Source organism: Macaca fascicularis, chromosome 12 (assembly GCF_037993035.2).
Source record: "Macaca fascicularis isolate 582-1 chromosome 12, T2T-MFA8v1.1".
NCBI classification, from domain to species: Eukaryota; Metazoa; Chordata; class Mammalia; order Primates; family Cercopithecidae; genus Macaca; species Macaca fascicularis.
Genome location: NC_088386.1, coordinates 33,963,150 through 33,977,521, shown reverse-complemented (window position 1 = coordinate 33,977,521; position 14,372 = coordinate 33,963,150). Strand labels below are relative to the sequence as shown.

General features: G+C 34.5%; 1 protein-coding gene across 8 annotated transcripts in view; it reads right to left on the bottom strand.

The window, feature by feature from the left end:
* Positions 1-636: 636 nt before the first annotated feature.
* Positions 637-14,372, bottom strand: part of SPOPL (speckle type BTB/POZ protein like) — a 65,444-nt gene continuing 51,708 nt past the window's right edge. For 6 of the 8 annotated variants that reach the window (XM_074008592.1, XM_005573067.4, XM_074008594.1 and 3 more), the window contains 4 exons: positions 12,947-13,069; positions 9,015-9,157; positions 8,872-8,925; positions 637-4,933 (listed from right to left, as the gene is read on the bottom strand). In XM_074008592.1, the coding sequence (XP_073864693.1) occupies positions 4,789-4,933; positions 8,872-8,925; positions 9,015-9,157; positions 12,947-13,069 (465 nt within the window). In that variant the 3' untranslated portion in view covers positions 637-4,788. The remainder of the gene's footprint in view (positions 4,934-8,871; positions 8,926-9,014; positions 9,158-12,946; positions 13,070-14,372) is intronic. The other 2 variants (XR_282513.4, XR_012420936.1) reach the window with 1 other exon arrangement.

Here is a 14,372-nt window from a genome sequence, read left to right as displayed (position 1 = left end):
TGTTCTCAAACTATTAAGGGGACTGGCTGTGGCAGAGTAGAAGCAAAAGTTTACACAAAGTTCATTAGTAACATTTATAATATTATTAACCACTTAACTATACTTGCATAGATGATGTTCTAAATTTTTCACCCCGCTTTTATTCTATTAGGGAAAATTCAGTACATGTATGTGTGTCTGAGGTACATGGAAGGCTTTTCACTGTGCCTTTCTACCACCACATTGGCCATAATTTTAAAGTACGAAATGTGTTACTGTTGTTAAACTGATTCAGGAATATCCTTCCCCAATTTGCTTTTTGATAGCATCAAATGATTAAACTGTCTAGGAAAACTGAAATTAAGACGGGATAGGAATGACAGGGAAAAGGTGATCTCTAAGTGTTACATTAATCGTACATAGCATTAGAATAAGTCATCCAGTATTGATGGTTCATACATATTAAAATAAATGCATATTAATATTTCACAGTTAAGAATGTCTTCAATTGGTTTCAAAAAATAAGAGCTTACCTATGTAGAAAAGACAATTACTATGCATGATTTATCATATCAAATACATGGCTCTTTCGCAAAGCATCGTATCAATCTAAAAAAGAGTATGTATTTTTCAAATAAACACAAGATAGCCGATTAATTCTGAATAAGTAGTAACAACTTTATTTTAACTCATGTTGAAATGCAAAAAATATTTTCAGCAACAAGATACAAGTATTATGTATCTTATCATTAACATCAGCTAATTAAAAACGAGGCTGAAAAGTTCAATATAAGTTTTTATACACTTGAATCTTGAAAATCAATTTCCCCAAGAACTAATCTTTAAATAATTTTTGCGGAATTTCATCTTCAAAAATGAGACTCACGTAAGTTACATCTTCATTTTTTAAAACTGAATGCAAAATTTACTGGGTTACAGTATACAATGATAAACTCTGACAACAGAAAAATTTAAATATAAGAATTTCTTTTCAAACATAAAGTTCACATACTGCAAACAGAAGACACTGTGTGATTTCATTCCTAGTAAGGAGTTAGTCCTGCATATGTTAGGCACTCAATATTTGTTCAACTGGACCTAAAATTTACATCATTCCATGAACACTTAAATAAAGTAGAGCTCATTAACTTGTATAAAAAAGGTTTGTAAAATACACTCATGTGTGCGGAAAGTGCTGTCTTTATAATCTGAGAACACTAAAACAAATCCACTCACCCACCCACCTTCTTTTGTAAGAATACATTGAATATTTTTATTTTATCCATCAAAGAGCATGCATGTCCAAGTCAGAATAATTCACCTCGTCAAGTATGCTTGGCTCTAAGCCAAGTATATTTAAGTATGTTGAGTTGGATTTTCACAATCCCTGTTCTATTTTAGTAACACTGGGTCATATCTATGACCCACATTTTATAAAGAATTCTGATTAAGATTTTAAACTTATGCACAAAATTTAAACGGGTAAATTATTAATTCTAATTTTGGCCATCTAAGCTCTTATTTAGATCCAGTTTTAAAAAAACCAATAATGTTCATGACAACTTTTTGAGATCTTTGTTAATATTTTAAAACAATTTTATTATAACTGATGTCCTAAAAAGGCACTGTTTTCACATTTCATCATGCAGTAAATTGATCACATTTTTGAAAATTATCATTTGCTCTGTTAATCAATTGTCCTCCAAAGTAAAGCACATTTAAATGAAATATTTCTGCTAACCTGAACTTTCAACATTTAACTGATTTCTATTTCCAGAAATTCACTCTTTTTAACATACCACACACAAGCCCCAAACAAATACAGGTATTTACACACACACAGACACACACACGCATACACACACACACACACACACACAAATGATCACATTATTTCATGCAAGGTTCTCCAATTACCATTTCAAGACAATGACACATGACTATTCAAGGAGGTAACATTGGCAAGCCATATTATGGCACCTTCATTATTTGTGCTCCAAATATCAACACACATTAAAATTAAAAAATGAAAAGGCACAAATATAGTATTTCTAAGTGTTGGTCTAAACAACAGTTACTCAATGATTATTTTTATAGTATGTAACATTTTAAACCATTCACTACTTTCTCAGAAAAAGCCCTGCTTAAGGTGACAAAGGGAAACAGGAACAGGTTAATAGTTCAAAAGGCTGGACAGAATATCTATGCCTATTTTGAAAGTAATGTATGTAGCTTAAAAATGAGGGGGAGGAGGCTATTAGAGCACTCATGTCAGAATACATTAAGTGTTTTTATCATTGCCTCAAGAACCCACAATACCAAAAATATACATAATAAATAAAAAAATAAATCAACTACCATATGATTCTGTTAGTATAATGGTAGGCGTTATATTATCTGAAAAGTGGACATTTCTACACACATGGATATTCTTACAGCACAGTGTTTGACATTTTTGGTACAAAATGTGCTACCAAACTAAAAAAAAAATCTTTATAATAAAATCCTTAAGATTTGCAATAAACTCTCGAGTAAGTAAGAAGAAGCTGAAATGTTCATTATATGGTATTTTTACTGAAGTCACTGTGGTTAGAAATATAGATTCAAGCGGTGAATTAATTCACAATGTGCCGGTGTAGTGTGCATTGGATATAAATGGATACATCAGTACTTTTCTGATATATGACAACATAATTCTATAGCCTGAGGGAATTTTTGTTTTCTTATAAGATCCTCGAAAAATCTTAAATTGGAAATGTATACATATGTATGTGTGTATGTGATTTTTAAAATTATAATATTGCAAACTTAAGAGGCTCAATCATATGACGGATTTAAGGAAGTGAATTTCTACCTCCCATAATACCCTTACACAGGATGAAGGATGAAGTCCATCACCAGGTAAGAATCTTTCTTCTATCCCAAGAGATTCTTCCAATTTCAAATTTAAGTTACCACGACAAAGAATGAAACTACATAGAAAGTAATGAAGACAGGTGAAAATACGATCTTTTTAAACTCCAGGTTGTTGTGGATAACAAAAGGTTATTTGAGTTTTTTCAATGTAAATATGAATCCCGATGAATCTGGATACATTAAAATTGCTTCAGTTAACACCTAACAAAGAGATAGCAAAAATAAGGTCTATTTGAAAACACCTCAAGCTTCATTTTTTCTTTTGTCCTGACTTCAAACATTAAATAAACAAATTATACAGATTTTTATCTGAAGAATAGTTATGTTTGCAAACATAGGTATATGCATTTTTTTCCAGTGACACACTTTTTCCCTTGTGGTCAAACATAAATTGTGCCCTTAAGAAGCACATTGTCACCACCACAGTAAGTCAGATGTGGTGCCCCGACACTGACTACTTCTGCTTCTCCAGGACAATGCACCAGAACAAACCTCCCTTGAGAACACAACTATCAACCACTGAACGTGTATATGTATTTAAAGCTAAAATTCATTTATAATAAAGAACTGGCCCATGAAATTCAGTTTATAAATAGTTTATCCTGTTCACATTATGCAGAATTTCAGTATCATCCACAATGTTAGTACAGTAACTGAAACACAATGAAGAAAAACGGGGAGGCGGGGAGGTTCCTAGTGTGACCTGACATAGTCTAAGGGTTCTCTCCTTTGGTATGCATCTCCCATAGGCAAGTATCAGTTCACTACGTGAAGGAGAGTTGACTATCCAGGATTCATTTATTGTTCAGGTGTCTTTTCCAAAATGTGAGAAAATAGGAGTCAATTCAATAATGAGTATCTGTAATCCAAACCAATTTAACTACAATCAAGGATATTTCTTATCTATTATCATAAACATCCCAGTTGTCTCCATCTAAAAATTTCTTTCAAAAGTTAAGACACAATTAATTATACCTTAATAATTCCCTCAAAAGCAAAAAAATATATGTACCATTCAGCATACAAAAGTTACACAGTAAAAGTGCATATATATCTTTCTTAATTGGCCCAATCATTAAATTTACATTTGGTCATCCTTACTTTTAACATGTACAGAATTCTTCATATAAATGTAGGTCAGTATAAATTAAAAAAAAAAATTACTTCCACACAATACATGCTTTCTTCATGAAATCTTAACCTCAATCAGTTCTTAATCATTGTAAACTTAGAATAAACCCACAGTTTGTTGGACAGTTAACATACAAGACAAACATCACAAATGTCACTAAAAATCTGGGCCAACTCATTGCATATTTGCCCCCTGAAATGAAAAATAAATTAGAATTGAAGCAGTGTATTGCCGTAACTTACCTTGAAGGTAAGAGGGTTCTCCCATATTTATAGAACTTAGACTGGAGACATTACTGGTAATCTCCAATACAAGTGCTTTTAAAGAGAACTTAGTTTTAAACTTTGAGATAGCATAGGACAAACCCTATAAAATTCATTTTTCTTTTTGCAAAATAATGGAAGATCCTTTTGAAACTTAATATCTTCAGTTATCAATATTACTGCATTATGGAGCTAGTGCAATTCTGCATAGCCTTGGTCAAAATGACAAGGCACAATAAAAAAAAAATTAAAGTATTATATGAACAAGAGAAGTCACTGAAGATAATTTAAGGCCTTGAAGTGAATTAATCAGTCTAATTTAAAGCTGAAGAATAAACCATAAATTATCCACCTGAAATGCAAGCAATATGCTTTTTCAGCTTCTGTTCTGTGGACAAAATAACAGAAACAACTCTTGCTTATGGTTTGTGTATTAGAATCCTTCTGGACCTGGAGGAGTAAAAGTCAATTCCATTTTTCAACTGTTCATGGAAGATTTCAGGACTGTTTTAGCCGTTTGCGTGGAATGCCAAACTGTGGACACTGTGCAGATGCTAGTGCTCGAAAGGCTTCTGCTACTAAATGAGGGTGAGACTGAATCATGGACTTCCACCCCGATGTTTCCATTATGTCGGTTGCTTGGCTGAGAAATAGAATTAAAAAGATGTTTACTAAAGAGTACTTTTCAAAATGTACTGTTGCACTGCAAATTTCAAAATATTTGGACACTTTTTACCTAGGTATTCGAATCATTTGCTTTTATTAAAATACCATCTTTATCTTACTGGTATTTTCTGTGGCAACTGAAACTATTAAATTTTTCTGGAAGTTCTATTCCCTTAAAGTATGTGACATAGGTCTTCACAGTTCAACTCTCATTGTTACCATTTCTGTACCAGCTCTTTCAAGAGCCCCTTTCTCTGCTTTTATATGCCTCTTATAAGGCAGATTTTCTCTTGAGTTACAAATATTGAACTCTACTCTTCTCCCTTAACATTCATTATTCATTCTATCTCATCCACTATTCACAATTTTAACTATGAAATTCAATGATGTTAACTACTGATTTGCTAAATCCTAGGGCTCCACACAAAGTTCATTCCCAACCACTTGGTTTTCTCACTTGGATGTGCCTCAAGACCCATAAATTCAGGACTGTCAGATGAGAGCTCATCATCCCTCTCCCCAACCCCAAATTCTTCCTCCTACCTTTCCAGTCAGCTAAAACTTCCACCATCATCCAGTGATGCAAGCTAGAAATCTGGGAGTCACCATAGACTCTCCTCTCCAATCATCAAAACCTTATTTTAAGGTCTGAAAGGCTTCAGAGATGTCCTGAATCCCAGTTTAAGGCCCACATCATCTCACGTTTGGATTATGACAACAGACTCCTAAGTGGTCTTCGAGTTTCCTGCGCCTCTCAAACCGAGCTTCCATAATGCTACCTTGGTAACACAAATATATGAGGCCCTCTTCATTGTTCCCCACTGCTCATATCCAAGTTCTTTAGAAAGACAAATACAGCATCATATTATGTTTGGTTTCTTACTCTACCCACACTTCCAACCCCCTCTTCCATGATCTGGCATTTTATACTCTGATACTGAACTACTTATTGTACCCTATGTTCACTATGCTCTCACCAAACAGTAACAGTAAATAAATGCTCCAGCAACAAATCTAGTTACCCTTCCTTGCCTCATTTCTCTCCTTTATGCCATCTACCATCCAAGTCATATCTAAATACTAGATTCTCCCTTCAAAATATTTCTTACTTTCTTTTCTCTCTAGCCCCACTGTCACCAATCAAGTCTAATTTCCACCGCTCATCTCTTGCCTGAACTACTCCAATAACTTTCCAACTAGCCTACCTGTATTCAACCTTGTTTCTCAACTACTATCGCCACCGTAACCTCCCCACATTTCGTTCTCCACCCTGCATGCAGAGATTGTTAAAAACGCAAAACTAATCGTGTCCCACTCTGGGTGAAAACCCTTTACTGGTCACCTACTACTCTGAATATCTAAAAATTCTAATGTTATTTTACATGGCCTTTCAGGATCTGACCTCTGCCTACTTTCTCCTGCTTCTTATTACCTACCTCCCCGCCGCAACACACACACACACACACACACACACACACACACACACACACACACACACACACAGTATACTGCTCTTTCTCATTATTAAAACTTTCCACATCTCATGCCCTTTTTCTGGGGTGTACTTTTCTTCCTCTCTTCCCTCTTCTTTACCATGGTAACCTCTACAATATTTCTGGTGTTTAGTTTCATAACAATTTTTTGAAAAGGCTTTCTCTGATTCCTAGATTAGGTTAAGTCTCTGCTATATGCTCCTAAGGGTATGCTACATATTCTCTATCATCACACTTTATTGCAATTACCTGTTTAATCAATCTCATGGACCATAAACTCCATGAAGGCAGGGAAAATATATGTCATGCTCACCACTGTATTCTCTATACTGTGCACTGTAACTTGGGAATTTACTGGATAATAAAAGATAAGTATCTGTCAAAAGAATGATCAACTACTACTTTACGCTTCTATACTTTGGCATGCTGTCCCTTCTGTCTGCAATGCTTGCTACTTCCTTCTTAGTTCTGCTAACTCCTATTTGTGTTTTAAGACTCAGCAATCTCTAGGAAGCCATTTCTAAATTTCCAGGGTTAGTCAAATGCTTGTACATATTCTTCTATTGTATTACTTAGCATATTATAATGAAATGATATATTTATATATCTATCTATATTAGATAAATTTCTCAGGACCAAGAATTTCTCTTGAAATTATTTTTATATGCAGTACCCTACCTAGCATTGTACTTGACACACAGAAGATACTAGAGTAATGTTTGCTGAACTAAATAGTAGCTGATACCAACAAAACAATTTTTTAAGTTGGCAAACATCAAATTATTAGGTTGGTGCAAAAGTAATTGTGGTTTTTGCCATTAAAAGTAATGCCAAAATCTGCAATTACTTTTGCATCAGCCTAATACCAGTGTGTCATTGTGTTCAAAATTTCAATTAGTTGTTTAGAATCACATAGATACCTATTATACCTTTTTCATTTATTAATAAATATCTATTGATGAATATGAATACAGCTTCCCCAAGGGGGTACAAAACAAGCTATTTTTTGACACTGAAAAAGTTATAAAATGTAAAGTATTTCCTTAAGAGTAAAACTAGCGCTTGAAAATGGCTAAGTACAAAGGATCCTAAACTGACATTTGATGCTAATATATTTTAAACGCAAAACAATTTTTCTCTAGGATCAAATACCATGATGATATCATATTAGCATACACTGATCAACATATTATACAAGACAACCAATAATTTTAAAGTTTTTTTTTTTTTTACTTTCAGAAAACAGAATCTACAAACTAATAGGATGAACTCAGTTAAACAACTTCACATATATCAAAACAGATTAAAGCAATGGGAAATAATTAAGTCAATAAACTAATTCATTTCATTCTTTAAAATATTTGGCCGGGTGCGGTGGCTCACGCCTGTATAATCCCAGAACTTTGGGAGGCCGAGATGGGCAGATCACAAGGTCAGGAGATCGAGACCATCCTGGCTAACATGGTGAAACCCCATCTCTATTAAAAATACAAAAAATTAGCTGGGTGTGGTGGCGGGCTCCTGTAGTCCCAGCTACTCGGGAGGCTGAGGCAGGAGAATGGCATGAATCCAGGAGGCAGAGCTTGCAGTGAGCCGAGATTGTGCCACTGCACTCCAGCCTGGGCGACAGTGCGAGACTCCGTCAAAAAAAAAAAAAAAAAAAAAACTTCCCAGTTTCTTACATCAACTTCTGATAATTTGAGGAAGTGAAATTTAAGGGTTTATAGGCAAAACTAATCAAAATCAGAAGCAAACACTTCAACCTATTGACTCCCCATTTTGATTTCAGATAATTACAAAGAATATTAAAGTCATGAAAAATAAGAGAAGGGAAAAAGTAGAATAGTATGCTCATATTCACAAGAGTATGCTCATATTCACAAGATCCAGTCTTAGAAGATATAGCAACTATCCTACTCCTTATAGGTTCACTAGGGAAAAGGGAATATCAAATTGTTACCATTTTTGGAATATTAGGAAGCTAGTCTAATATAGCATATTACTCAAGGTACCTGGCTAACCTAAGAGGCAGTGAGTCAGCCTTCAAAAAGGCTTTCTCAGCAAATCTGGAGGGTAACATTCCTCATAAGAGTAAATGAATTATTTCCCACACTTTTTGGAATGTTTTTTGAAGGGGCACGGACTGGATCTCTAGCAATACCTGGACTCTGCTATATACCACATGGCATTATGCACTTAAGATATTACAGCATCTATCCGAGGTTGCATTAGAAGCTGACCTACAAGGGAGCATAGCCTCAGGAATCCACTAAGTAGTCTTTGTTTGTTTGTTTTTAATAACTGGCAGTTTGCTTCATATGACATCTGGATTCATACTTATTGTAGATGAACAAAAGGCTATGCAAACATTTAATTTCACTTATGCAGAGCAACTTTAAGTCAGAAACTGATATCATCTTACTTGCTGTTCCAGTTTTTCCCATCTTTACACCCAAGTTGTCGCAGTACACTGCACCTGCATTGAAGATTTAAACATACTTAAAAAAAAGTCCGGTGAAAAAATATTGAAGGTGTCATGCCCACTGAAATATAAGCATAGCTTACCTATTAATAAAGTCTATGGCTTGTGCTTTCAACTGTTCTGCACTGTGCAAATCTGCAAGGACAAGGGTATCCGCAACATTCTCTACTGAGAGGTTACTACACAAAGCTTCTTCGCACATGACCTTCAGCCGTTCCAGTGCATACTATCCAAAATGAAAACATAACCATTAAACATTTACTCCAACTAAGTTCCTGAATACATGATACATTTGTAACTTGGAAAATAAAGGTAAAGTAGATTATTCTTTACAATTATTTTAAAATTCTTTAAGTTACTGTTTTAACCTAATATGAAGAAAATATAAATGAATGTACTTAGAAAAAAGACTAATTTTGTTTAGGAAACTGCAATTTGCATAAGTGTATTTTTTAAAGTAGGATTTATTCTAAAAAGCTACCTTATTACTCAGTATTCTTAATAAATATACTTCTCTACTATTTCAAACACTAATGTGTACCACCAAGTATACTGCATGCTGCCACCACTCAGTATTGAAGAATGAATTCATTATAATGTCAAATAAATCATATTTACAACCACTAAACATTCTTGCAGTTATTAGTGTATGTTATGTAACATGCTGAGCAGCTTTACTACAGTATAACTGACACACAATAAAGTACACATAAGGTTCACACTCTGGTAAGTTTATACAGCCATAAAACCATCATTAACACTGTAGTAAATATACCAATCGTCCCCCAAAGTTTCCCCCTACCTCTTTGTAATCTTTCCCTCTCGCCCCACCCTAGGTAATACCCCTGATATGATTTCTATCACTATAGATTACTTTGCATTTTCTGGAGTTTTCTATAAATGAAATCATATATTACATATTTGTTTTTGTCTGACTCCTTCATTCAGTATAATTATTCTGAGAATAATGAATGTTATTGCCTATCAATAGCTCAGTCTTTTTTATTCCATCATACATAGATATACAACAAAACGTTTTACACATTCAACTGCTGATGAATATTTGGGTTGTTACCAGTTCTTGGCTGTTACAAATGAAGCTGTTAGTCATATACAAGTGCCTGTATGGGCATATGCTTTCTTTCCTCTTAGGTAAAAACCTAAAATTGGACTCACTAGATCACAGTGTAAGTTTATGTTTAACTTTCTGAGAAACTGTTGAACACTTTTCCAACGTGGTTGTACCATTTTACATTTCCAACAGCAGCATATGAGAACCCTACTTTTTCCATGTCTTTAACATATGAGAATCCTATTCTTCCACATCCTTGAGAACACTTAGTATGGTCTTTGTACTTTTAGCCATTATAATGATATGTAGGAATATCTCATGATGGTTTGAATTTACATTTCCCTAACGACCTAATGATGTTGAGTATCATTTATTTTTGAGACAGGGTCTTGCTGTGTTGCCCAGGCTGGAGTGCAGTGGCACAATTAGGGCTCATTACAGCCTCGACCTCTTGGGCTAAAGGAATTCTCCCATCTCAGCCTCCTGAGTAGTTGAGATTACAGGCACATGCCACCACACCAGGCTAATTAAAAAAAAAAAAAAAAAAAAATTGTAGAGATAGGGACTTACTATGTTGCATTTGCTGGTTTCAAACTCCTGGGCGCAAGTGATCCTCCAGCCTAGGCCTCCTAAAGTGTTGGGACTACAGGTGTGAGCCACCATGCTTGACTAGAATATCTTTTAATGTATTTCAGACATTATTTCAGAAAATGTCTGCTCAAATGTTTTGTCTACTTTTAGAAATAACATTGTTTTCCTATAACTGAGTTTTGAGAATTCTTTATATAGTCTGAATACAAAAGTCAAATATATTCTGAATAAAAGTTGTTCATTAGATATCTGCTGTGCAAAATATTTCCTCCCAGTTTGTAGCTAATCTTTTTATTGTCTTTTGAAGAAAAGCAGTTGTAATTTTATTGAAGTCTATTTTATCATTTTTTTCTTTTACAGATTGTTTGGTGCCACAGCTAAGAAATCTCTGCCTAACCTAACATCACAAAGACTTTCTCCTATGTTTCGTTTTAGAAGTTTTAGATTTTTAGGTTTATGATCCATTTTGCATTACTTTTTTTTTTGAGATGGAATCTTGCTTTTTTGCCCAGGCTGGAGTGCAGTGGCATGATCTTGGCTCACTGAAACCTCTGTCTCCTGGGTTCAAGCGATTCTCCTGCCTCACCCTCCCAAGAAACTGGGATTACAGGCACACACCACCATGCCCAGCTAATTTTTGTATTTTTAGTAGAGACAAGGTTTCATTAACCATGTTGGCCAGGCTGATCTTGAACTCCTGACCTCTAGTGATCCGTTTACTCTGGCCTCCCAAAGTGTTGGGATTACAGGCGTGAGCCACCATGCAAGGCCTGCCGCATTTTTTTTTTTGTTGTTATGTATGGTTTGAGGTACACATGTAAGCATTCAATTGTTCCTGTACCACTTGTTTAAAGATTATCCTTTTTCTACTAAACTGTCTTTGCACCTTTGTCAAAAATTAAATATTCATAATGCGACGGTCTATTTTCATATTCATATTCTTTATTCTGTTCCATTATTTGTGTATCTTGACACCAGTACACACTGTCTTAATTTCTAAAGCTTTATAGTAAGTCATGATATCAAGTAGTGTTAGTCCTCTACTTTATTCTTTTTTTCCCCAAAGTTATTACACATAAAATCTTAAATCAGCTTGTCAACTTCTGGGGGAAAAAAAAAAAAAGAAAAAAGACTGCTAGAATCTTGAGAGGAATATGGTGACTCTACTATCAATTTTAAAGACAACTGACATTTTAACAATATTGAGACTTTCAGTCCATGGACAAGATTTATGTACTTATTTAAGTCTTCCTGAGTTTCTTTTAGCATATTTTGTAATTTTTTTTTCTTTTCAACTTTTATTTTAAAATCAGGGAGATACATGTGCAGGTTTGTTACAGAGGTATATTGTGTAATGGACATAAACATGGGAACAACAGACACTGAGGACTCCTTGAGGGGGTAGAGAAGGAGCGAGGCAAGGAATGAAAACTTACCTATTATTGGGTACTATGATCATTACCTGGGTGATGGGGTGAATCACACCCTAAACCTCAGCATCACACAATATACCTTTGTAATTTTCAATGTGCAGGTTTTAAACCTCTTTTTTCAAATGTATATCTATGTATTTAGTACTGACGATGCTGCTATTGTAAATGGTGTTTTTAAGTTTTTATTGAGACAGTTACAGATTCATGTGCAGTTGTCAGAAAAAACAGATTCCATATACACTTGGTCCAGTTTCCCCAATAGTAACATTTTTCAAATGATGTGTATATATATACATATACCATCCATCGACACATAACACATGCATAAGTACATATATACATACATACACGCATATGTGAACTTGTATACTGAATGTGCTTTTATGATTGAGAACCATTGGCTTATACATTTTTCTGATGTTTTCTGCAGTTTCTCTGCCTTCAAAAAAATCATTACAAAAAAGTATTATAAAATTGTTAATATTGTTTTGCTCTTTCTATGCTGTCATCATAAAAAACCATCTCTACATGGAGAGAATCAAGTTACATAATATCCAATATTTTTTCCTTTTTTTAAAAAAGGTCATGCACTACATCTCAAGACTAAAAATACCTGAAAATTACATATGCCACTGTGTGTGTTCTTTTAAATGGAAGTCCATATACACTCAAAACGACTGAGTTTACAGGTTACTCTCCCATGAAAAAAATCACTTCTTTCTGGTTCAAGATGCTTTCACATCGTGACTTCAAAAAAAAATATTTCATTTCCAGATTATCCTACTGTATGGTATTTCATAAAGCTCTCATGAGCCATCTACAAATAATACAAGTTATTTGGAGTTTGCATTTGATGACAGCATTCTATATAAATCAAGCTTGAGGGTATATTTTGGTTCCTTAAGACCTACTTACTTACTTTGTCTGCAGCTGCCAACAAGTTGTCAGCCATTTTGTCAAGGTTTGGTGCTCTCCCTGTGTAAATGAACCTCATCATTTCTTTAAAAACTTCAGGGTCTAAATCATTTATTTCCACTTGATTCTGATATCAAAAAACAACACAAAAAAGTTAAAAAAAATGCACACACAAATGAACCAAAGTGAATCTTTGACAGTAATTTAAAAGCCCTACATGTACACTAAAATAGTGTATAACTCAAATACACATATACAGATATTTCTAAATTCTACTTTAAAATTGAGGTAGGTACATCTTCATTAAGTACTTCGGCAAAGTGAAGTGGACAAGTCCAAGAGGAAAAGCATACACTATCAGAGAGGTGGGAACCGTGGCCAGCTGGACAGCCCATATCCGGATATTCAGACCAAGCCAAGCACCACCATGTGGAAAAAGGAGCCCCAAGTTTTCAATTAAAAACAGCTAAGAAAAAAAAAACCAAGTAAACAAACAGAAAACTATAAACCAAATAAAACACATCTGTGTTAAGTTTCTGACCACTATTCTAAAGGACACTGGCTATTAACCCTTTCTTTGTTGAATCCCTAGGTCCTAATACAACACCTAAGACTCTATAACAATCAGTTCTATTCCCAGAATTAATCAAAAGTAGGGCAAGCTACTAGACGTAACAACAAAGCCCACTACCTCAGAATTCTCCCATTTGCAAAAATGGCATGTATTATCATATACTGGCACTTCCTTGCTTACCTGAAAAACAGTCAAGTCCAAAGAGGACTAGTGCTTTTTTACTGCATGTTTTTGTATTTAGTTTCTTTGCTGAGATCAATAAAGCTAAATATCTAACTAAATGACAGCAAATTTTTCTGATCCCTTGATGTCAACAGTATATGATATCATTGATGTCTCCCAACTTGGAAGTGATCAGAAGGCTGATCACAGCATCTCCCCAAACCAAAATTTGAGAAAGAAAGCAGTTATTTTATTGCAGCATCTAGTTCTGCAGAAAGAATAAAATTGAGCCACATGAATAAACTCTGGAGTTGTCCAGCTGGAGCCGTACGGTCCACAAGTTATGCAAACAGCAAAGAATTAAGCTCTGATCTCTAACATAACTATATTTCATGATGACAAGTGAAAGAGAAACATCTGGGGGAGTCAAGTAGGTAACATCCTGATTACAGTTGGTATACAATAATACTGATGTCATCTATGTTATTTTTGTTGCTAGAAAACAGACTCCAAAAATCAATCCATAAAGTCTACAAAGGCAGAATATATACCTTGAACAGAGACTTCTCAAATAGCTATGGACCAGAAGAGTCCTTTGGATAACTATCCTTTTGCATAATAACTATCTAATTTACCTACCAGATGGGCAGAAAAAATAGCTGTTCCCTGGAATATTCACTGCACATCCACATTG